The 23,722-nt window shown below is 34.5% G+C and overlaps 2 protein-coding genes across 4 annotated transcripts in view; one reads left to right on the top strand and one right to left on the bottom strand.

Annotated features, from left to right (window-relative positions):
- Nucleotides 1-23,722, top strand: part of CENPP (centromere protein P) — a 383,426-nt gene that overhangs the window by 111,910 nt on the left and 247,794 nt on the right. The gene's annotated exons all lie outside the window — the stretch shown is intronic.
- On the bottom strand, nucleotides 755-22,840 carry OGN (osteoglycin). Of its 2 annotated transcripts, none has more exons than XM_023540228.2 (7): nucleotides 22,646-22,840; nucleotides 21,396-21,563; nucleotides 19,018-19,111; nucleotides 8,518-8,676; nucleotides 6,797-6,999; nucleotides 4,208-4,303; nucleotides 755-2,245 (listed from the first exon to the last, which is right to left on the bottom strand). In XM_023540228.2, the coding sequence occupies exons 1-7, from the start codon at nucleotides 22,823-22,825 to the stop codon at nucleotides 2,075-2,077; spliced, it is 1,071 nt and encodes a 356-aa protein (XP_023395996.1). In that variant the 5' UTR covers nucleotides 22,826-22,840; the 3' UTR covers nucleotides 755-2,074. The 2 variants fall into 2 exon arrangements, with proteins under 2 accessions (XP_023395996.1, XP_003421140.1); XM_003421092.4 differs by having other exon boundaries at nucleotides 21,396-21,643; nucleotides 22,646-22,716.

Raw genomic sequence — 23,722 nt, 5'->3', positions numbered from 1 at the left:
ATTGACAGCATATAACAACACCACCTTCTGGGTCTTGGAGATATGATGTGGAATTTTCTCTTTCTTTTCTTTCTTTTTTCCTTACTTTCTTTTTTGTTTATTTATTTGTAATTTAAGGGAAAAACTATATGAGAGAGTACGATATCTATGTTCATATCTTCTTAGCTAAAAGTTCCAAAAATTCTTTCTTTAAGATAATTTTGTAATTTAGACTTTTTATCAGTGCTCTTTCTCTGCTGGTCATTATTTTATCTAAATTACTGGTGTTTAAATTTTTAAAAATTTGAGCGATATCTATGGTATTTTTTCTCATTACATTTTAATTATATAAAATATATAAGAATGCATTATTCTTCTGGACACGAGGCGCATTACAGAATTCTCCTTTGATCACCATCTTTAATCCTGGTCTCATTACTCACTTCTCCTTTATCAGATATATTTTTTAGGTAAAGCTATAGTTTGTTTCTATAGTTTATTCAAAACTGTGGTAGTTCAAAGATTGTAGTTTTGTAAATGAAATGGAACCCCCCATTTAAATGTATTTTATTTTTCAATATTTATTGTACATTCAATTCGGATGTGCTCACCATTATGCTAGGTACTTTGAAAGTATAAACTGAATATTAGACACGTTCCGTTCTCTCAATGAGCGTTCAGTCAGAGAAATAAGGCGTGCACACAAAATAATGAGAAAAGAGTAGAACAGGACTATCAGTTGCCAAAATAAAATAAGTGAATGAGTTAGTGTTACTGACCTTAAGAGATTACAGATGGTTTAATGAAAATAATTCATCTTAGCATTGACCTTGAAACTGAAAAACAAATAGGAGGTCATTTTTTAGGTGTGGAAAAACCTGAAGCAAATTCTTAACAATAGGAATAAGTATGTGTTCTTGGCACAGTATACAAAGACCAAGTGCAGATAATTTTATATACACAGAGTTCAGATTCATGTTTCTAAAGCACTAAGAATTTTGTATTTAACATTGAAGCAGTGTGAAATCTGAGACTTTTGAGTGGATAAGGGGCAACAGGAATGATATTTTAGGAACTTTAATTGTGCAGCATTGTGTTATCATTAATCACCATTATTAAAGATGAAAATGCTGGTCAGAAGCTTTATTGTGAATATATAGTTTGGGTGAATACAGATGTGTATGTGGGGTGGGAGGGCAGTGTACAGTAACACCACAGAATACATTTTGTTTTCAATTCTTAAGTTTGAATAATTTATTGATGACTTTCTAGTTTTTATAGTGTACAAAATATTTTGCACTATATGTAGTATTTGAAAGCTGTTACAATGGAGAGCTTTGTGGCTATTCTCTGAGGAATGGGATTATAGCTTGATTGTCTTCTTAAGATGTTTTATGGCCAACTTAGACTGTTAATATTTAGATAAAAGAAAATTCTGTACTATTTTACAAAAACTTTCACTATAGGACCACAAGTAGAATAACTATATGGAATCACTGTATGAGCCCTTTATAAGAGAATAATATAATGCTTTATTTGGAAAATTTTGCTTAGGTATGAGATTATATGCTATTTATCAAGCTAAGTAAAAATATGATAATATAACTGCCTTGATAGGGAGAAAGCAAAGTTTCTACTTAATAATAATACATGTATCATAAAAGAAAAGTGTGAGGTCATTCTCAAAGTTTTTGAAATGCTTGCCTTAAGTGCTTTAGGGATACAATAAAGGCCAAGAATGAAAGACAATTGAAAGTTTCTTAGACTCATCCTCTCATTTCATTAATAATGAAAATAATTCCTCTCAAATTTGGGTATTAACATAAGAACATACCTTTTGAATGGCAACCAGTATTATAAACTGCAAGGATTTTGTAATGCTGATTAAATATTTTCACATTATTTTGTTTTGAACTTATTGTTTCAATCTTACTTTTTACTTGTTATCTGTAAGATTTTTGAACATCCTTGCTTAAAACATAAAATTGCTTCATAGTGGGTTATAAGTTAATATTAAAAGAATATGCTCATTTAAACATTGTTGAGACATTATAAAAATATGTGTACTTTAGCTTATATACTGCATTAATAATGGTTAAAAGTATGATCCTATAGGCAATTTCTTTAAACAGGTAAAACTGTTTGGGTACTTTCCCAAGATGATGGGATTGCCCTCCAGACGTATCTCCTCTACACGGTCGCGAATATAACGTGCGTCATTTGCCTTACAGAAGGTATCATCTGTAATTGATGTTATGTTGTTAAACTGGAAAATAAAAGGAAAAAAAAAGTTTAGAAATCTGAATTTAACCTCTTTTAAGCTACGTAATGGAATCTTAAGTAGTATTTTATCTAAAAAGTGATTTTTAAATTTTGTACATACTGTGCCTTCTCATGGCAATAAAACTGTGCAATCTGTGCTTCCCTTTTTTAAGTGTAAGTATAAATAATACACTAGTTCGAGAAAGTATGCTATTCTAGAGTGTCAACTCAAAATGGGTACCGTGTCCTTACACGCGCTTTAAAAAAGCAAGAAGAAGAAATACATATGCTTGCAATGGTAAGACAGCCATTTTAGTTTATTTGCATTACCTCTTCACTTTTGTATTACTTCAAGTAGGTGTTTAAAAGTCAGTGAAAATTTTCACAAAGCAAATGTTTACTGACATTTGGAGAAAGAAACATAAATCAGAGGACTTAGCGCCCCTGACTTCAAACTCATGTGTCAGACTAAGTAGGAAATGCTAAGTGCATACCTAGACGGGAACCTACTCTGAGGAGCATAGACCTCCCACCAGACTCTTGCTGGTCATTGGTGACTTTCTGGAAAGAACTAGCCTTTTGGACAGGAGATTACATTAATATTTAATAACTAATCAAATGATGCATCACATTGGGTAAATCTGCGAAAGACCTCTTTAAAGTGTTAAAAAGCAACGATATCACTTTAAAGACTAAGGTGTGCCTGACCTATGGTTATTTTCAAGCACCTCGCATGCATACAAATATTGGACAATGAATAAGGAAGACCAAAGAAGAATTGATGCCTTTGAATTATGGATTGGAGGAAAATTCATTAACAACCTGTGATATGCAAATGACACACCCTTGCTTGCTGAAAGTGAAGAGGACTTGAAGCACTTATTGATGAAAATCAAAGACTACAGCCTTCAGTATGGATTACACCTCAACATAAAAAAAAAAAAGAAAGAAAGAAAACAAAAATCCTCACAACTGAACCACTAAGTAACATGATAAATGGAGAAAATGTTGAAGTTGTCAGGAATTTCATTTTACTTGTCAAGAAATCAAAACACACATTGCATTGGGCAAATCTGCAAAAGACCTCTTTAAAGTGTGTAAAAGTAAAGATGTCACCTTGAAGGCTAAGGTGCTCCTGACCTAAGCCATGGTATTTTCAATCACCTCATATGTATTGGAAAGTTGGACAATGAATAAAGAAGAATTGAAGCCTTTGAATTATGGTGTTTGCGAAGAATATTAAAGATTCCATGGACTGCCAGAAGAATGAACAAATCTGTCTTGAAAGAAATACTGCCAGAATGCTCCTTAGAAGCAAGGATGGTTAGACTTCGTCTCATGTACTTTGGACATGTTATCAGGAGGGACCAGTCCCTGGAGAAGGACATCATGCTTGATAAAGTAGAGGGTCAGTGAAAAAGAGGAAGACCCTCAACGAGATGGATTGACACAGTGGCTGCAACACTGGGCTCAAACATAGCAACGATTGTAAGGATGGCATAGGACTAGGCAATGTTTTGTTGTACATAGGGTCGCTGTGAGTCGGAACCGACTCGACGGCACCTAGCAACAACAACAACAATCAAATATTAGAACTTTTGATATTTATTTGGCTATTGTACTACCACGAAGGGCAGTGGTGCTTCAGAGTAGAATTCTCACCTTCCATGCAGGAGAACCCAGGTTTGATTCCTGGACAATGTATCTCGTGCTCAGCCACCACCCGTCTGTCAGTGGAGGCTTGCGCGTTGTGTGTCTCAGCAGAACTTCCAGACTAAAACTAGGAAGAGAGGCCTGGTAATCTACTTCCAAAGTCAGCCAGTGGATCCCAGTGGTCCAACTCTGTTGGGTTGCCATGAGTCCAGGCAGCTAACAACAATCACAGTGCCACAGCAATCTAACCAAAATTTACATATGAATGAGCTGTTTTGCTAATTGACTCCAATAGTAAAAGGAACAATCATACCTGAAGATGAATTACACGTAGACTTTCTGGTAAATTAGGAGGCACAGAATCCAGGGCATTGTGGTCCAAGTAGAGGAAAGTGAGGTTATTCAGTTTCTGCAAGGAAAAGGTACTTATGCTTTATTGTTACTGGGGTCACTGCACTTCTTCACAGGATTCAAGCTATATACACATATATACGTTGATACATAGGTACATAAGTGTATATGTACATACATGTTGTTGTTGGGTGCCGTTGGGGTGATTCTGATTCATAGTGACCCCATGTGACAGAACAGAACTGCCCCATAGGGTTTCATAGGCAGTAGTCTTTATGGGAGCAGATTGCTGGGTCTTTTCTCCCATGGAGTGGCTGGTGGGTTCGAACTGCTGACCTTTTGGTTTGTAGCTGAGCACTTAACCATTGGGGCACCATGGCTCCTATATATGTATATAAAAATATAGATGTTGATATATATATGTATCAATAGCACTAATCGCTGACATGGTAGTGTTGTTTTTGTGGTTTTACATGTAGTATATTTTTTTTATATTTTGGGTCTTTATGAAGGCCCATAGAGTGCTGCTGCACACCTCACATTTCTATCCATTCTTCTGATCTCTAGAGACCTACTTTATGCCAGGCCTTCAACCCTGATGTGCTTGGGCATTGTGTTGTGGGGCAGTTAATGAGGTTAGTTTCTACACAGGATTGAGTTTGGAACCTGGTGCTGCCATAACCTCTTCCTGAACCTCCAAAGATTCCCCTTTTACTCAGCTCCACAAATTTCTAAGAAAATGTATACTTCTAAAGGATGCATGTGCTTATTGAGATACTCACCCAAGAAAATTATTAAACACCTAACTGGGTATGGTTTTTTCTTTTGGGGCAGTGTATTGGATTATTCTTCATGATCAGTAACCTGTTACTATGTGTAATTTTATAATGTGGTTTCAAGATGTCGTTTCCCCTGACATTAACCTTTTACCTTACCTTTGATATGCACCCTATGTTAGATTTCCTGACTCTTTTCTGCTTAAGGCAGGATTCTTTTTAATCTTTTCTTAAGCATCATACCTTTCCACCATAAGGGTACCACACCTCCAGTCTTTCCTAGTTGGACCTCGTTTAACATAGGTTGGAGCAATCCCATTGTACCAGTTGCTGTTGTAGCCAAGGGCATTAGGCAAAACTACAAGGTAGCTAAGTTTATAATTTCCAAGCTAGCTTGTCATGTAATACTTACTTGTGATGCACGTCTGAAATCCAAAATATTGAAATATTTCTTTTTGTGAAATGTTGATCAGCCCTTATAGATCCTTAACATGTCAGTTTTCAAAGATTTGCTGACTCCAATTATGTATCTTCGTATTAAGTTTTTTTTTTTTTTTAAAGAGAGTTGTCTTTGAAAAAAGTCCCCTTAACTCGAGTCCCTTAATCCCTAAACATCAGAGGAATCTGATTTTCCATTAGAATGTTCGTCAAAGTTGAAAAGAAATACCTTAAAGGTTTTTTAAAAACAAGAAAAGAATACTTTTACATTTTCTGATAGAGTGTACATTTGTGGAGGAGCCTACTCTGGACAAGTCTTTAGGGAAGACCATTCTCTAGAAAAAGGATGTCATGGTTGGTAAAATGGGGGGTCAGTGAAAATGACAGAAACCTTTAATGAGATAGCCTGATGCAGCAGCCACAAACAGTGGACTCAAACATACATCAAGAAGACGGCAGCGTTTCCTTCTCTTACACGTAAGGTTGCCATGAGTCGGGCAGCAACTACTAACAACAGACTTTATGATAATATGACTCTTCATTTGATAGTTTTAGATGCTCCTGTAAGACGTTATCATTAGAAGCTTCAAGCTCTGTTTTTTAAATGAGGTTACTTCTTTCCCCAACAATGATCTTCTAATCTATTTTGGGTTACCTTTTGGGACTGGGAATAATTAGAGCTATAGATGTCCTGGACTGAGATGATCACTTCCTTGAGGCCATGCATTTTGAGATAACTGGCTGACTTCCCTTTTTCCTGTATATAATATTGTCTTGAATTATGAAATTAAGAATGTATTTAATTCTTACTATATTTGGAATTTTGTGTTAGATGCCATCATGGAATTCAAAAGAAAAATCTGCCTACAGAATCTTACAGTCTAATATATTGAAATATTAAAAGTCATATTTATTTTGTAATTTGTTAATTTTATAAGAAAAAAGAAACAGAAAAATTCCCGTTTGGGGTTTTTGCTAAACTGTAAGTGCCATGAGGGTGCTAACCACGTTTGTGGAAACAAACATTTTCTATGTGAGCAAGTGAAAAAATGGGATGCGATTTTTGTTTTTACTACTCCTGTGAAATAAGATAAAGACTATTCATTTGAAGTACAGGCATAAGTTAGGTTGAGCTAGCCTAATAGCTTGGTTATTTATTATATGAACAATTGCTTTATTATTAAAATAGTTTTGTTTTAAAAATATTTTTAAATGTCCTAATTATTTAAAAATATAATCAAAACAGAATTCTGGACCAAAGTTTTTCTTTGTTCTATCCTATTATCATTAGCTGTCGAAAATTGATTTTGCATTCAGTCATATTCTAAAATACTTACTTTGAATGTGTTTGCTTTGATTCCTCTACTCTTGATTTTGTTGTATTTTGCATTAAATAAAGTAAGCTTGGGAGGAAGAACGGGAAGTTTCACTAGTTGATTTTCAGCAAGTGAAAGTTCTTCTAATAGAGAAAGTTTTGAAAAAGTACCGTCTTCTATCTCTTGGATCAAATTTCCCGTAAAATCAAGTCTTCTTAAGTTAGCTTGAGGGGAAAATATACAGAAAATATGCAAAAAAATACAAAGTTAAATTCTCGTTCATGTGGAATGAAGAAAAACATTTATTTAACAGATCACTCAAACGTCTTTTATTTTTAGTGCCTAATAGAGCATCTGCAATTAGTAGCAAGGTAATTTTTGGTTAATGAATTCTGAGCATCTCCCTTCAGGTTTGGAAGGAATCTTAAAGTTAACAAGTCCTGCCAGCCTTCTATGTCTGAATTCCTCAGGATGCTCAGGTAGCCTGAAGAAAACTCTTGCTGCAAATCATGCAAAGAAATCATTATTTTTGATTGAATAGAATCATATAAATATTTTTGGATTTTTCACCAGCATGTTGCACTGTGATTGTGGGTATTTTAATCTTGCTCTGCCTTTTGATTAACAGCAAGAAAGACAAAAACGTTCCCTGATTTGTTAAAATGATACAGAGTGAGAGAGAAATTCAGTATGTGTGTGTGTATCACTTGTGTCTGAGATGATTAGTAAATATTTTAGACGAAAATTTGGAACTACCAATAGCAGATGGGTCCAGTTACGGTTTATCTCATAGATGTGTAGTGTGCCTGGCACTTTTTTTTTTTTTTGGTGTGATTTTCTTTAGAAATACTTGGCAACATAAAATGTTGCCATCAAGTCACTTCCGACTCAGATCAACCCTGTAGGACAGAGTAGAACTGCCCCACAGGATTTCTAAAGAGCGGCTGGTGAATTCAAACTGCTGAACTTTTGGTTTGCAGCCAAGGTCTTAACCACTTAGCCACTAGAGCTCTAACTTGGCAACACAGGAGTCCAGACAACTGAGAAGAAATCGGTAATGCTGAAATGGATGTTCTAGGGCAGTCATGGCAATACACTAGTGGGAAACTGTTAAGATTTGATAGGAAGCCAGAAGTCAAAGATGGTTAATGAGCTGGGAGAATTGGAAGGAGTTAAATAACTGCTGTTCTCAACACTAGTTCCACATTATAGTCTGAGGAGTTTGTGTTGGTTGCTTTTAATGCTAATACTTAAGCCTCATCCCAGACCTGGACTAGACTATCTGGGGAATAGGGCCTGGTCTCAGTATTTTAAATGTGCTTCCCCAGATATTTTTAATATGCAGCCAGGGTTAAGAACCATGTGTTAAAGTAAGGAAAAGCAATGTCTGTGATTTTATGGTGAAAATAGAAAATTGTGATTGAAGAAGCACCATGATTATATCAGTGCTGCTGACAGGGTGAGGCCAGTGGGTCTGGAAGGATTAGGGTTGAGGTCACCTACTTGCCCATAGTGATAGATGGGCTATCAACCTAGACACTGAAGTCACCAGTTAAGAAAGATCACAGGGGACACATGAATGAAAAGGAAATTCACCAAGAAACCAACATACTTTAGTGAAGTGCAGTAGATACTTACATATTCCAACAGTGAGAACCTTGGATGTGATAGGCCACAAATACCTAGAAACTCACAGTTTTTACCAAAATTAGTTAAATAGTAATACTTTAAAATTAACTTACGTATGTCTGCAAAATCTTTGGCAGTCAACTTTTTAATTTTGTTGAATCGTGCATAAAGGTAGGCTGATTCCTTTGGCAAGGGTGGTACAGCGTCAATGTCAACTTCTTCACAGTATACAGAGCCGAGTAAACAAACACACAACAGGCACGTGGGCATTTCTAAATTGGGAAACAATCAAAAAAGTAAAAAAAGTTTACAAATATTCTGTCCCTTGTGGTAAAGTTATTGTTATCATGAATGCTAGTACTAATTTGAAAAGATATTTTATAGAACCATGGTAGTTAATGACCTATGTTCTACCTGATAATTCACCAGAATGTTATTTTAGATTCTGAAACCTACAATCTTTCTTTATTCTGTTTTAGCATTGATCCCTTAATTGATTAATATTTACATTTTCTCATTTGAATACCAAAAGATGACTTCATAAAACAGAAAATAAGGTTGTAACTAGCTTGATTTATCTAGTTTGGTATATCTGAAACACATTTCAGATTATGACAGTAGCTACTGAGTTTAGAAACCACTAGTTAAATAAGCAAACCACTAACATGAAAACTGGAGTCATCACAGGCACGTTTCTGATCCTATCACACCTCAAGTTATCCATTGCATTTAGTGGGCCTGCCTCTTTTGTCTCCTGCAGTTCTACTCTGTCCTCTAGGGTCGCTATGAGTCGGAATTGACTCGACGGCATTGGGTTTTGGGTTTTAACCTGGAGCTGTTCCTTAGTCTTTGTTTTTATAGCCATTACTTTTTTGAAAAATAAAGGGCATTTATTTTACAGAATGTCTTTCAATTAGGATTTGTCTGAAGGCTCTTCGTTTTTTATGTGAGTATTATGGAAATAATGTGTCCTCAGTGCTGTGTATCAGTAGGCACAGGATATCTGTTTGTCCTGTTCCTGATGATGTTATCTTTGGTTACTTAGTTAAAATAGTGTCTGCCGTGTTTCTCACTTCTTAAAGTTACTATTTTTTTTTTTTACTTTGTAATTAATAATTATCTTGAGAGTGTAAATATCCAGTTTGTCTTCAAACTTTCACCATTAGTTTTAGCAGCCATTGATGATTGTGCAGTTCCTGAATCAGTTATCACTAGGATTGTTGCCAAATAGTGATTTTCTAATTCCATCTTTCCTTCTTCATTTATTCGTTGTCATTCTATTATAAAGTGGCATATTCCCTTCTTTATTTATTTATATCAGGATGAACTTAAGGATTTGTACTTTATCCCATGAGTTACAATCCGTTACCATCATATTTGTTTTGATAATCAAAGTCTCCGAATGGCCCCTTTAAGTGGATTCCTTTTTTCCTCGCCATAGCTTTATTGTGGTTAAATGACATACAATAAATTGTACATATGTAAATAAAATAATTTTTGTTTTGAAAACGTGGGTACACCCATGAAATAATCATCATAATTAAGATTATTAATGTATTCATCACTCAAAAAATCCCTCTCCCACTTTTATCCCCCAGCAATCACTAATCTGCCTTCTGTCATACATTAGCTTGCATTTTTGAGAATTTTATGTCAATAAACCCTGCAGTATGGACTCTTTTGTCTGGCTTCTTTAACTATTACTTAAACTGTTTAGCATAATTAGTTTCAGATTCATCCATTATTGTGTGGATCAGTAGTTGATTTTTTTGATTTTGTTTTCTGTTTTGTTAGTTACTTAAGAATTCAGTGGTTTTGAGAAGAAGGTGAGGATATGCATATGTTTTTTAAATAATTTATTTTATATTGCTGTTGAGAATTTACACAGCAAAAACATATATCAATTTAAATTTCTACATGTACATTTCAGTAACATCGATTACATTCTTCCAGTTGCACAACCATTCTCACCCTCTTTCTCTGAGTGATTCCTCCCATTAACATACACTCACTGCCCCCTAAGGTTCCTCTTTAGTCTTTCAAGTTGCTCTTGTCAATTCGGTATCATGTAGATAGATCTTAAAAGAGCATAATGCTCAAGGCAGATGTTCTTTTCTAGTTAAGCTAATCTATTATTTGGTTTCAAGAAGACTTCAGGGAATATTTTTGGTTTAAGACTTAAAGAGTGTCTCAGGGCAGTAGTTCCAGGAAATTATCCAGCTGGATGTCCATGAGAATTTGAGATTCTGTTCTGCATTTTCCTCCTTTTGATCAGGATTCTTCTACCAAATCTTTGATCAAAATGTTTAGTAATGGTAGCTGGGGACCATCAGTTCTTCTGGTTTCATAGCAAAGGAGGCAGTTAGCCACACATTCTGTTTTCTCCTCCTATTCCTGACTCTCCTTCTTCGTCTGTTTGTCCAGGCGAACAGAGACCAATTGTTGTGCCCTGGATGGCTGCTTGCAATGCACTAGAAGTTAATTTCAGTATCAACCTTTATTAACAATTTCAAGGATACAATCAATCAAGAGGCATGAGTGAGGCAGAAAAGTCGGAGGCATTCTGTATGAACCCTCAGGAGCCTTCTCTCATTGAACATGCCCACTCGGGTCGAGAATAGTAGATAAAATTTCACAGAGCAGAGGAATGTATGGCTTATGAAACATCTCCAGTTTATAGCCCAGCTACATGACATTTTCCAGAAAGTCATGCCTCATAAATCCGTAGAGCCTGAATTTCTGTACTATAAGCAATCTTAACCAGGGACATCTGGCTAACAACATGCCGTAGAGAAGAAAATATCATTAGCCTATTTACCAGGAGTTCCAGTTATCAACATAATTATTATGAGACTAGTCCAGGTCACCTGCCTGTAAAGCAAAGGAATGGATCACAGCTAAGTCACCTTAACTCCTTTCTCTCCAGAAGTCTATCAATGTAGAGCATTTCATTTTTTTAGAATACTACATTTTACCGTATGATTTCAACTCTTTTTTAAATGCTGTGTACTCATAGTAAGTAGAAGATTATTGTTTTATAGGCACATTTGAGGCATTGTAGTTTGAGTGTTCTGGCTTGTAATTATTTCGATAATTGTAAAAATGCAATGATACCTTTAGAATTTGAGATTAGTAATACAATGGTCCCATATGGCTATAGAGTATCATTATGAATTAAATCCTATTTATCTGCGGTTAATGTAGCCACACCAGATGTCTGCCTTTTATATCGTTCACCATCCTTTTACTTTCAAAATTTGTGTCTCTATGTTTTATTTTTTTTTTATTGTGCTTTAGATGAAGGTTTACAGAGCAAATTAGTTTCTCATTAAAAAATTCATACATTTACTGTTTTGTGACATTGGTTGCCAACCCTACAACGTATCAATACTCTCCCCTTCTTGACCTTGGGTTTCCTGTTACCAACTTTCCTGTTCCCTCCTGCTTTCTCATCCTTGCCCCTGGGTTGTTGTGCCCATTTTGTTTTATGGGTCTGTCTAATCTTTCACTGAAAGGTGAACCTTACGAGTGACTTCAGTACTGAGTTAAAAAGGGTGTCCAAGGGCTATATATACTCTTGGGTTTCTCCAGTCTCTGTCAGACCAGTAAGTCTGGTCTTTTTTTTTTTTTTTTTTTTTTATGAGTTAGAATTTTGCTCTACATTTTTCAACAGCTCTGTTCAGGACCCTCTATTGTGATCCCTGTCAGAGTAGTCAGTGCTGGACTCAGTCTGGTGGAGGCTATGGTAGTTGTGGTCCATTACTCCTTTGGACTAATCTTTTTCTTCTGTCTTTGGTTTTCTTCATTCTCCCTTGCTCCAGATGGGGTGAAACCAGTGGAGTATCTTTGATGGCTGCTCACAAGCTTTTAAGACCCCAGACGCTACTCACCAAAGCAGGGTGTAGAATATTTTCTTTATAAACTATGTTATGCCAATTCAGCTAGATGTCCTCTGAGACCGTGGTCCCCAGCCCTCAGCCCAGTGATTTAATCCCTCAGGGAATTTGGATATGTTTATGAAGCTTCCGTGACCTTGCCTTGGTCAACTCGTGCTGGCTTCCCCAGTATTATGTACTGTCTTACCCTTCACCAGAGTTACCACTTATCTATTTAGTGCTTTTCCTTCCTCACCCCTCCCCTCCCTCATAACCATCAAAGATTGTTTATTTTTGTGTGTAAACCTTTTCATAAGTTTTTATAATAGCGTTCTCATACAATATTTGTCCTTTTGTGATTGACTTATTTAACTCAGCTTAAAGCCCTCCAGATTCATCCATGTTGTGAGATGTTTCACAGATTCATCATTGCCCTTTCAAGTTGGGTAGTATTCCATTGTGTGTATGTATCATTGTTTGTTTATCCATTCATCTGTTGAGCACTTAGGTTGTTTTCATCTTTTTGCTATTGCGAATAATGCTGCAGTGAACATGGGTGGGCATATGTCCTATTTGCGTGATGTTTCTTTTTTTCTCTAGGATGTATTCCTAGGAGTGGGATCATATGATATTTCTATTTTTAGCTTTTTAAGAATGCGCCATATCATTCTCCAAAATGGTTGTACCATTTTGCATTCCCATAAACAGTGCATAATAGTTTCAGTCTCCCCGCAGCCTCTCCAACATTTGTTATTTTCTGTTTTTTTGATTCTTGCCAGTAATGTCAAGGTGGATGGTGTCTCATTGTAGCTCTGATTTGCATTTCTCTGATGCCTAGTGATCGCAAACATTTCTTCATGTGCCCGTTAGCTGCCTGAACGTCTTCTTTGGTGAAGTGTCTGTTCACATCCTTTGCCCATTTTTTAACTGCATTGTTTGTCTTTTTGTTGTAGAGGTGTTTGATTTTCCTATAGATTTTAGAGATTAGACCTTTGTCGGTTATGTCATAGCTAAAAGCTTTTTCTCAGTCTGTAGGTTCTCTTTTTACTCTTTTGGTGAAGTCTTTTGATGAGCATAAGTGTTTAATTTTTGGAAAATCCCAGTTATCTAGCTTATCTTCTAGTGTTTCTGTATTGTTAGTTATAGTTTCTTTTGTTTTTGTCGTGATCTGTACAGCTTTTGGTTTTATATTTAGGTCTTTGATCCCTTTTGAGTTAGTTTTTGTGTATGGTGTGAGATATGATTTCGGTTTCATTTTTATGCACCATTTGTTTAAAAGACTGTCTATTCCCCATTCAATGGACTTTGGACCTTTGTCGAAGATCAGGTGACAGTACATGGATTTACATCTGGGTTCTCTATTCTGTTCCATTGGTCAGTGTGTCTGTCATTGTATCAGGACCAGGCTCTTTTGACTACCACAGCTGTATAGTAGGTTCTGAGATCAGGTAGTATGAGGCCTCTTACTTTATTCTTCAGTGGTACTTTACTTATCTGGGGCCTCTTCCCTTTCCATATAAAGCTAATGATTAATTTTTCCATCTCGTTAAAGAATGCTGTTTGTAGCTGGATCAGGATTGTAGATTGTATTTGTAGATTGCTTTGGGTAAAGTTGACGTTTTCACAATGTTGAGTCTACGTATCCAAGAGCATGATATTTTCCTCCATTTATGTAGGTCTTTTTTTGGTTTCTTGAAGTAGTATTCTGTAGTTTTCTTTGTATAGGTCTTTTACGTCCCTGGTTAGATTTATTCCGAAGTATTTTATCTTTTTAGGGGCTGTTATAAATGGTATTGCTTTCCTGATTTCCTTTTCATAGTTCTCTTTATTGGTGTATAGGAATCTAATGAATTTTTTTGTACGTTTATTTTGTATCTGCCATTCTGCTGAATCTTTCTATTAGTTCCGGTAGTTTTCTTGTGGAGTCTTTTGGGTTCTGTATGTATAGTATCATATCCACAAATAGGGACAGTTTTACTTCTTTCTTGCTGATTTGGATGCTCTTTATTTCTTTTTTTTTTTTTTTGCCTTATTGCCCCAGCTAGGACTTCCAGTACAATGTTAAAAAGGAGTGGTGTTAAAGGGCATCCTTGTCTTGTTCCTGTTCTCCAGGGGAATTTTTCCAACTTCCCTCTGCTAAGAATGATGTTGGCCATTGGTTTTGTATAAATGTCCTTTATTATGTTCAGAAATTTCTCTTGTATACTTATTTTACTGAGAGCTTTTATCAGGAATTGTTGGGCTTTATTGAATGCCTTTTCTGCTTCGATTGAGATAGTCATGTGATTCTTTTGTTTGATTTATGTGGTGGATTACGTTGATTTATTTTCTAATGTTGAACCATCCTTGCATACCTGGGATGAATTCCACTTGGTCGTAGTGTATTATTTTCTTGACATGATGCTGAATTCTATTGGCTAGAATTTTGCTGAGAATTTTCCATCTACATTCATGAGAAGTATTGGTCTATAATTTTCTTTTTTCGTGGTGTCAGGGTTCTGCTGTTTCATAGAATGAATTCAGAAATATCCCTTCCTTTTCTGTGTTCTGAAATAGTTTGGGTGGTACTGGTGCAAGCTCTTCTCTGAATGTTTGGTAGAATTCTCCAGTGCAGACGTTTGGGCCAGGGTTTTTTTTTGTTGTTGGGAGTTTTTTGTTTTTTTTTTTAAACTGTTTCAATCTCTTCTCTTGTTATGGTTCTGTTTTGATTTTCTACCTCATTTTGTGTTAGTTTAGGTAGTTATTGTGTTTCTAGAAATTTGTCTGTTTCCTTTAGGTTTTCATATTTGTGTATTGTTTTGCATAGTACTGTTTTATATTCCTTTTTATTTCAGTTTAGTTTGTTGTAATGTCCCCCATTTCATTTCTTATTTGGGTTATTTGCTTCCTCTCCTGTTTTTCTTTTGTCAGTTTGGCCAATGGTTTGTCAATTTTGTTGATCCTTTCAGAGAACCAACTTTTGGTTTTGCTGATTCTTTCTATTGTTTTTCTATTCTATATTTCTGCTCTGATCTTTAGTATTTCCTTTTCTTCTCATTGCTGTGGGCTTCTTTTGCTGTTCTTTATTTGTTCATGTTGTGTAACTTATGTTTTGACTTGTCCCTTCTTTTTTGGTGTGTGCATCTATCTGTGTAAATTGACTTCTGAGCACTGCTTTTTCTGTGTCCCAAAGGTTTTTGTATGATGCGTTTTCATTCTTGTTTGATTCTAGGAATTTTTTTATTCCATCTTTGATTTCTTCTATTACCCAGTAGTTTCTAAGAAAGGTGTTATTCAGTTTCCATGTTTTGATTTTTTTTCCTTGAGCTTCCTGTTATTAATTTCTAGTTTTATGGCACTGCGATCAGAGAAGATGCTTCGTATTATCTTAGTGTTCTGGATTTTGTGGAGGGAGGGTTGCTTTGTGGCCTAAGATGTGCTCTATTTTGGAGAATGTTACATATGCATTGGAAAAGAATGTATTCTTTGTTGCTATTGGGTAGAGTGCTCTGTATTTGTCTATGAGGTCAAGTTTAATGATTGTGGCCTTTAGATCTTCTGTATCTTTATTGCTTCTAGACTATTTCAGCAAAGAGAGCTAGGAAATATATGTATATGTCTCACTGTCCATGTGTAATACACACACAGACATATGTGTATAGAAATATATATACATACACAAATATACACATACATATTTACATCATATACTCCTACACACACACACACCATATGCACATATAGACATACGTACACACTTGCATCTCTATGTATATTATAAACCATGAGTTGATAGTGATACTTTCCACTCTAGTCCAACTCACAGTGTTAATTCTATCTTTCCCCCTTCCAGTATTTGTAACATCCTTCTCTGACAATGAGAGCCCTGGTTCTTGTTATCCACAGTATGTTATTCACTTTAGTCAGTCCTAGAACACACGTTAAGTAGTTTCAAAATTGCTAACCCATAACACTGTTGAAAACAAGCCTGCTTACTGTAATTTAGTATTTGTCTATACTCCTTTTTTTTTCTTTACCCTGAGAGTATATAGTCAAAATACTGTGTTTAAAGATGACTTGGATTAGATTTTTCCCCCTTTAGTGTGTTATATTATTTACTTGAAATACAATTAAGTTTATTTCTTCTATTTCTATTCCAATTTGGGCTAGTTTATTTATGTAGGTATTTGTTTGCCTATGTGAAGTGTAACATTGTTCTAAAAATCAAATCTACACAAAAAGTGAATGTCAGAGAAATGATGCTACCCCCCATCCTTTTCAGCCCATCCCCATATCCCCATCCTTTTCACCCTTATTCCCACCTACACCTTGTAGGTGACTTTGTTTTTTAAAATTATCCTTACTGTATTTCTTTTTACACAAATGAGTGGATACCTGTATACTTTCTTTTATCTTCTTCTTTCTTATATGAAAATAACATACTATAGATACTCTTTCTACTTTACTTTCTTCACATAATACTGTATTCTGGAAATCACTCCATATTAGTTCATAGATATCTGCCACATTCATTTTTGCAACTGGACAGTACTCCCTTGTATGGGTACACCATGGTTTATTCAGTCACTTTTCAATGTATGGACACTTAGATTGTTTCCAATATATTGCATTTGCAAACAATGCTTCAGTAATTTTGCATGTGTATTTTCTTATTGTTGGAAGTATGTCTTCAGGGTAAATTCCTAGAAGTGGGATTGCTAGGTCAAAAAGTAAATAACATAATTGGTTTTGTCAGATATTGCCAAATTAGTCTCCAAAAGTACTGTAGCAATTTGCATTTCCACCGGCAATGTATGAGAGTGTCTTTTACCTCAGAGCCTTACCAATGGAGAATATTTTTATACTTTTAATTTTTGTTGATTGGATAGGTCAAATGTAATTTTAATTTACATTTCTCTAGTTATGTGTGCCATTGAATTTTTTTTTTTATGTTTAAGTATCAATTTTTGCCCATTTTTCCATGGATTTTTGGTCCTTTTTCTCCTCAGTTTTTAAGAGTTTAAAAAAATAAATAAATTAGAGATGTTAACTCTTTATCTGTGATAAATATTACAAATATTTTCTCCAGTTTTTAGATGTCTTTGACTTCCTTTATGATGTTTTTTGCCATGCTAAGAAATTATTTTGTGGTACAAAACTTGTGTCTGGATCTTGGGCACCTTACACCCAGGTTATCTTCTAGTACTTGAATAGTGGTTCCATTTTTTTTTATACTTATACACCCAATCTATTTGGAATTTATTTTCCATATGGTGTAAGGTATGGATCTAAATGCATCTGTTTTCAAATGTCTACCTGGTTGTTCCAGCACCATTTTTTAAAAACACCATTTTTGCTTTAGCGATTTGAGATGCTGCCTTTATCATATATACCCACTCCTCAATTATCGACATGGTAAGGTTCCAAAGACTAAGTTGTTAAGCGAAAATCAGTGTTCTGAGAATATGGAGGATGACTACATCATTACATAACTGCCAAATTACATTATTACATAACTGCCAAATTGCACCACTACATACTTAGCGAATTACATCATTACATTACATAACTGCCAAACCACTGAGAATCACGGCCTGGCCAAATTGATACATAATCTTAACCATCACAGCCAGCATTACTTTCTTCTCACACCTTGGGGTTCATTACTGCCAGACATATGGCATTAATGCAAAAAATACCTGGATAGTAGATTTTTTGCTATTGCTGCAAACGTGAAATTTTGGATAATGAGGTAGTTGGTAAGTGCAGAGTAGGTGTAATAATATCTGTGTGCATATTTTTTTCCATCAGAACTTTAGTTAATCTACTTTTCTAGCTCTATAAAATAATGAAGCCTATTATACTTTTCAAATGTTTTAACACACATTTTCTGTTTTGGTTCACAATGTGAAAATTAGGCTGTGTTTTTTTTGTGTGTGTTATTATGTGAATAATATTCTATGATAGAACAAAAATAACAAATAAAAGGAAAGAAAAAATTTTTGTCTAAATAGATGTTATTTATTAACAAGTCCTACTATTTTAATAAGTAGAACTTATTTAAAAAGTCTTACTTTTTTATGTAATTTGTTTTGTTTTTTCTTTTTTAAATCTAAATGTACGTTAAAATTATTTATGTATATAGCCCATGCTTCTGTTTCCTAGAGGCAAGAATTGTATTTTATTTACCTAATCCTTAGGCTTTACGTAGTATTTAGCAAATAATAGGTGTTTAATAAGTATATCTTCAACTGATTTTATATAAACACGCACATACACTCTTTGTGGAGACTAAGCTTTGGTTGTTCTTCAATGTTCCTAATTCACATTTCCCATTCATAATATGGTATCGCAAATTATATATGCTCCCACTATATGTGTTTGACCTTATCATTGCAGATAAATTCCCACTGTTTGGATTTCCTATATCCTGAGGCAATTTGTGATTACTGTTGCTGTTGCTGTTGTTAGTTGCTGTTGAGTTGATTCTGACTTGTGGTGACCCCACGTGTGCAGAGTAGAACTGCTCTGTAGGGTTTTCAGCCTATGACCTTTCGAAAGCATATAGCCAGGGCTGTCTTCTGAGGCACCTCTGGGTGGGTTCAAACCACCAACCTTTCAGCTAGTAGTCTAGTGCTTAACTGTTTGCACCACCCATGGGCTTCTTTGATTATTATAAGGAATAAAGATTTATTATAAGCTCTTTTTAAAAAGATCCTTTTGGGAACAAAATTTAGATGGTAGAGTGTTAATACTTACCTTCATTTTCTTTCTTGGGTGGTAAGGCTGTTACGCTCTCATCTTTTTGTAATTGAAGACTTTTTCCATCAGGTATTATTATAGATTCTTTTACCTATTGGAAAAATAAAAGTGAGATAAAACCTAATCTTGACTATAAAGCTGAGGGATTGCATTTATCTTCTCATAGTCTCAGTAGCATTTTTTTATGTTCGTATAGTATTCTGTACCTTACTTCATTTTATCGGTCTTTAAATTAAAATGTAAATTTTTGGTTAGCTTGCTTTCACTCCATACTGTGAGCTCCTCGAGTAAAAGAACCAGATCTTTTACTTTTTTTTTTTTTTTAAATCTCTAATGGCTGAACTGAGTGCTTAGTTAATGTTTAACATACTCAAATTCAAAACAAGAGCTAGGCGGGAATTCTCTAAATTGGAATGAAAATTTTTCTGTGGTGAACAATTGAAATGAAGGTACTATCTTGAAATAATCTTTATGTAGAGTAGCTCTTTTAATTATTTATGATTCTTGTCTGACAATGAGTTTCTATGTCAGCTTCTACAATTTTGAACAGGACTAAAACACCAGTTGTTTCACAGTTGTAAAGGACTGAGTAAGTTCTTTTGTTTTCTTCTGGTGGTGACCCTTTGAATTACATACATGTCTCCATTATGCCCTGACCCTTGGAGCACTTTTTCTTCTTGTTTGTTTACAATATTTTATTGTTTTTTGGTGAGGGCTTACACAGCAGTTTAGATTCTCATTCAATAGTTTCTACGCAAATTGTTCCGTGAATTGGGTACATTCATTACAATTGGTGACCATTCCCAGTGTTTCCGTTCTGGTTGTTCCATTTCCTTGGAGCTCTTTTATCCAAGCCTACCCATCCTGCATCATACCACCAGTCTAGGCTGTGAACTCTAGGGGGTTGGGTCTTTTATCGTTTACTTTCTCTTTTTCCTACTCTAGGAGAGTACTTTTTCTGCCATTAGATTAAAGTCTATCACCTACTTTGTATCCTTTGTAAGCGTTTCTTCCACCTTTAGTCTCAGTCTTGACACTTAACTCTGCCCTTATCCTTCATTGCCCCACATGTGTTCAAACTGAACATTTCTTCCTCCCTCTACAGTTGTATATCAAGGCTCACTGAATTCTACTCCTCTTTAAAAATACCTTAGTCCCTGCAATTATATTAGAATAGAGAAACTTCTAATACCCTGTGAAGAGAAGAAGCAGAGAGCAAATCATGTCTAACCTTACTACTTTTTAGAGACCAGGGAATTGAGAAAGTGTTTTTATAATTGTCTGTCAGAGTCAAATTATGTTGACAGTAGCTTTCTATAAAACTGTAGCTAGTTTTACCTATCTTTTTTTTTGTCTTAATAATAGGCAAAAATAATACCAGCAGATTAACTCCATTTAAAGAAACTGTGGTGTTAATATGTGCTCATCATGTACTTTAAAAAAAAAAGGAAAAAGCAATTATAACAGGTCGATCTTAAAGTCTTTACCATTTTATTTACAGTGGTGAAAAACTTTTGAAGCATCAACATTGTTATGTATTTAGCTACATTTCTCTTTTTCCATTATGTCTGTATGTGTGTATTTGTGTGTGTGTGTATTTGTGTGTGTGTGTGTGTGTGTGTGTGTGTGAGGCAGAGTGGGCAAGAGATTCTTACGTACTGTATTAACTTTTTCCTTACTCAGCCTTCATTTCTGTGTGCCAAAAAAAGCGCAAGTAATTACTTAGCCCGTAAAGGAATGGTGTAATTGATGTGGTATAAAAGTCATCCCTGCAGAGTATTAACTCCACATTTACTTGGTATAGATTGATGAAGGGTCTAAACTGTCGAAACTGATTAAAAAAAGAAAGTCCCATATTAAATAGTTTTTCGCTTTTTGGTACTGTGTGTTGTTAGCATATATGAATTATTATGAAATACTTATAGATACCAAAGTAATCGGTACTCTCCTATTTATTTCCTTGAACTCCTTTTTCCTAAAATAATAAGCCTTAAGCTGATAATTCATCTTTATTTCTCTTAATACACATTTCTTCTAGTTTATTTTTGAGGCAATATAATATGCAAGTATTGGGCACTTTGTAACATTACTTAGCATATCGATCTTAATGAATCAAGGATCATTTTAAAGTCTAGTTTTCAAAAAAGTGTTATTTTTTGTTGTTGTTAGTATAGATACTGTTTGGTTACCATAGATGCTGTTTATTAATTTGGGAGGCATGCATACTCTAAAAATGTAATTGTAGGGACAATTACTTTTGAATCGTTTAATGTAGTATCCTTTCCCCTTACCTTATCACACTTTTAAGAAAAACAAAACATGCATTTAAATGGGCTACTATTTTAGAAGTTGAATTTAGAGTAGAAATAAAGTACCTTAGTATTTTTTCCATCCAGGTATTTATCCTCATAATCTTGTCTAAATATGGTTTCTTCAAAATTATCTGTTCCATAATCATAGATACTGCGTAAGTCCTGCTGAGTTGGTGGTGCTGGCTTTATCAGAGGCACAAACAGTAACAGAAGAAGTATAGACTGCAGAGTCTTCATTTTAGCAAAAATCAAGGTGACTCCAAGTTAATAATTAGTGACCTGCTGACAGTGGGACAATATTCTCTTTTTCCCTGGAAATAAAAATGCAGACCATCGAAACAATATTTAAAGCTTAGAGGACTTTTTGGCAGGGTTTTAACATTAGGGGCCAGAGACCAAGTATTTAACCCTTAGTGAATTAGTTGCTAACATTTTTATGTATCAGTGAATATTATGAAAAATAGTTTCAGAAAATAGTTATATTTCTTCTTTATCAAATATTTTAAGCAATGTTGATAATTTCAGTTTCTTCGTGATTAGCTGCTGTGAACAGAGATACTATTTGCAATTGGAATCTTCTTAGAATACCTGTAGTATAAATAGTTAAAATGAAGACTCAAGGTCCTGTCTCATGTGAGTTAGATATCATATTTCAGCTTTGCTACTTTATAAGAATTCTTGATTTGCATTGGTATAAGCAGAAACAAGTTCCAAGAAAAGTTTTAAAACTTTAAATTTAGCGTCATGAAAAGTAGTCATTTACACTTACTTTTAAGTTGTACAGAGTAAAGTAAAAGCCATCTTTAATTTTTTTAGTTTTATAATTTTAATAGATATCACTATATAATTTCTAGTTAATATTTTCTTTTTAAATTTTTAATTGTGGAAAATACAAAAACTGTATTGCAGACTACAGGAAATAGAACTTTGTAATAGAAAGAATTCTTTTAGGGTTACCAGTGGATTTTGTTTGGTAGCTGCACATTTCAAGCTTTTTCTTAAGTAACTTCAAACACAATCACCCTGAATTGCTGACAGGGTATCCTAGATGTCAGTTGTGTCAAAAATCCAGTGGTTGGATATTAAGAATAAAATGGTTTTATGGCTTGCAGCACCCTGTTCTTGTCTACGTGGATCTTAAAGTTATCTAAAAGTATTTAAGTACTTTTTATACAAAAGCATTTTTTAAAGATTGTTCAAGGTAACTGAAACTTAAAAAAATTAAAGAGATGGACTTTACATTTATCAAGAATGTTAGATGAGTCACACTGTAACAAACAATATTTAAAATAATTTGTGAATAAAGAGCCTACCGTTTTAGCTGTTTTGAAGTTTTTTGTGGTTTTCCTCAATAGATGTTCAGGCCTGTGCATTAGCCCCAAATGGGAGGGTGAATGAGGAAAGCTGTGGATTGATTTCAAACTGCTGAATAAAATTTTAGGGCCCAACAGCTTTAAAAGTAGTTTCCATGTGGTAGAGATCTTTGCCAACATTCCTTCTCTAGGGTAAAATGCAGTGTGTTGTACTAGAGAACTGTGCTGAAAATATTTGTAGCTGCTGTGTTTTTTGCTTCTACTAATTTACTCTACTCTCATTTTATTCTTACCTTGTGTGAGAACCACTAATGTTTTAGTGAATATTAGTTTATGGTGAGGGCATAGTTATAAAATCGTGCTTTTCATTTTAATGCTTTCCTAGAATATCAAACATCTGTTGTTTGAAAGAAATAGAACACCAAACCAAAACATAGTCTATAGTCTTTAATTTTATGAGTAAAAATATTGTTTTAGTAGTACACTTAGTATATATCTAAAACCTTTCCCATGTAAAAATTACTTTTAACACAAATCAATTTATAGTTTGATCATTTTAGAGCTTTTTCCCTTTATTATAGTTACATGTAACAAAAACCCAAGTGTTTGGAAATCAGTTTTCTTTTTTTTTCTTTAAGTAAATTTGTAATCTGGGGTTAGATAGGAAAAGATTTTTGTTTGTTAAATGAAGGAAATTGTATAAAAATTATTTTAAAATTTTATGTTAAAATGTTAGTGGTATTTTAAATACATTATAGTATCTTTAAAGTTTTACTTTTATTTTTTTTAACATTTCTTTCTCCTCTAAGCTAAAAATTTAAAAGAATATGGATAAATATTATATTACAAAATGGAAAAAGTACTAATTTGTTATCTATTTAGAATTGACTTTACCCATTGTTGTCAAGTCGATTCCAACTCATGATGACCCTATAGAATAGAGTAGAACTGCCCCATACAGTTTCCAAGGAGCACCTGGTGGACTTGAACCACCGACCTTTTGGTTAGCAGATGTAGCTCTTAGCCACGACTCCACCAGAGTTTCCAAAATTGACTTTAGAACCTTTTAAATAATGA

Source organism: Loxodonta africana, chromosome 9, assembly GCF_030014295.1.
Source record: "Loxodonta africana isolate mLoxAfr1 chromosome 9, mLoxAfr1.hap2, whole genome shotgun sequence".
NCBI classification, from domain to species: domain Eukaryota; kingdom Metazoa; phylum Chordata; class Mammalia; order Proboscidea; family Elephantidae; genus Loxodonta; species Loxodonta africana.
The sequence above is the reverse complement of the archived record's forward strand: the minus strand, read 5'-3'. Positions and strand labels throughout refer to the sequence as shown.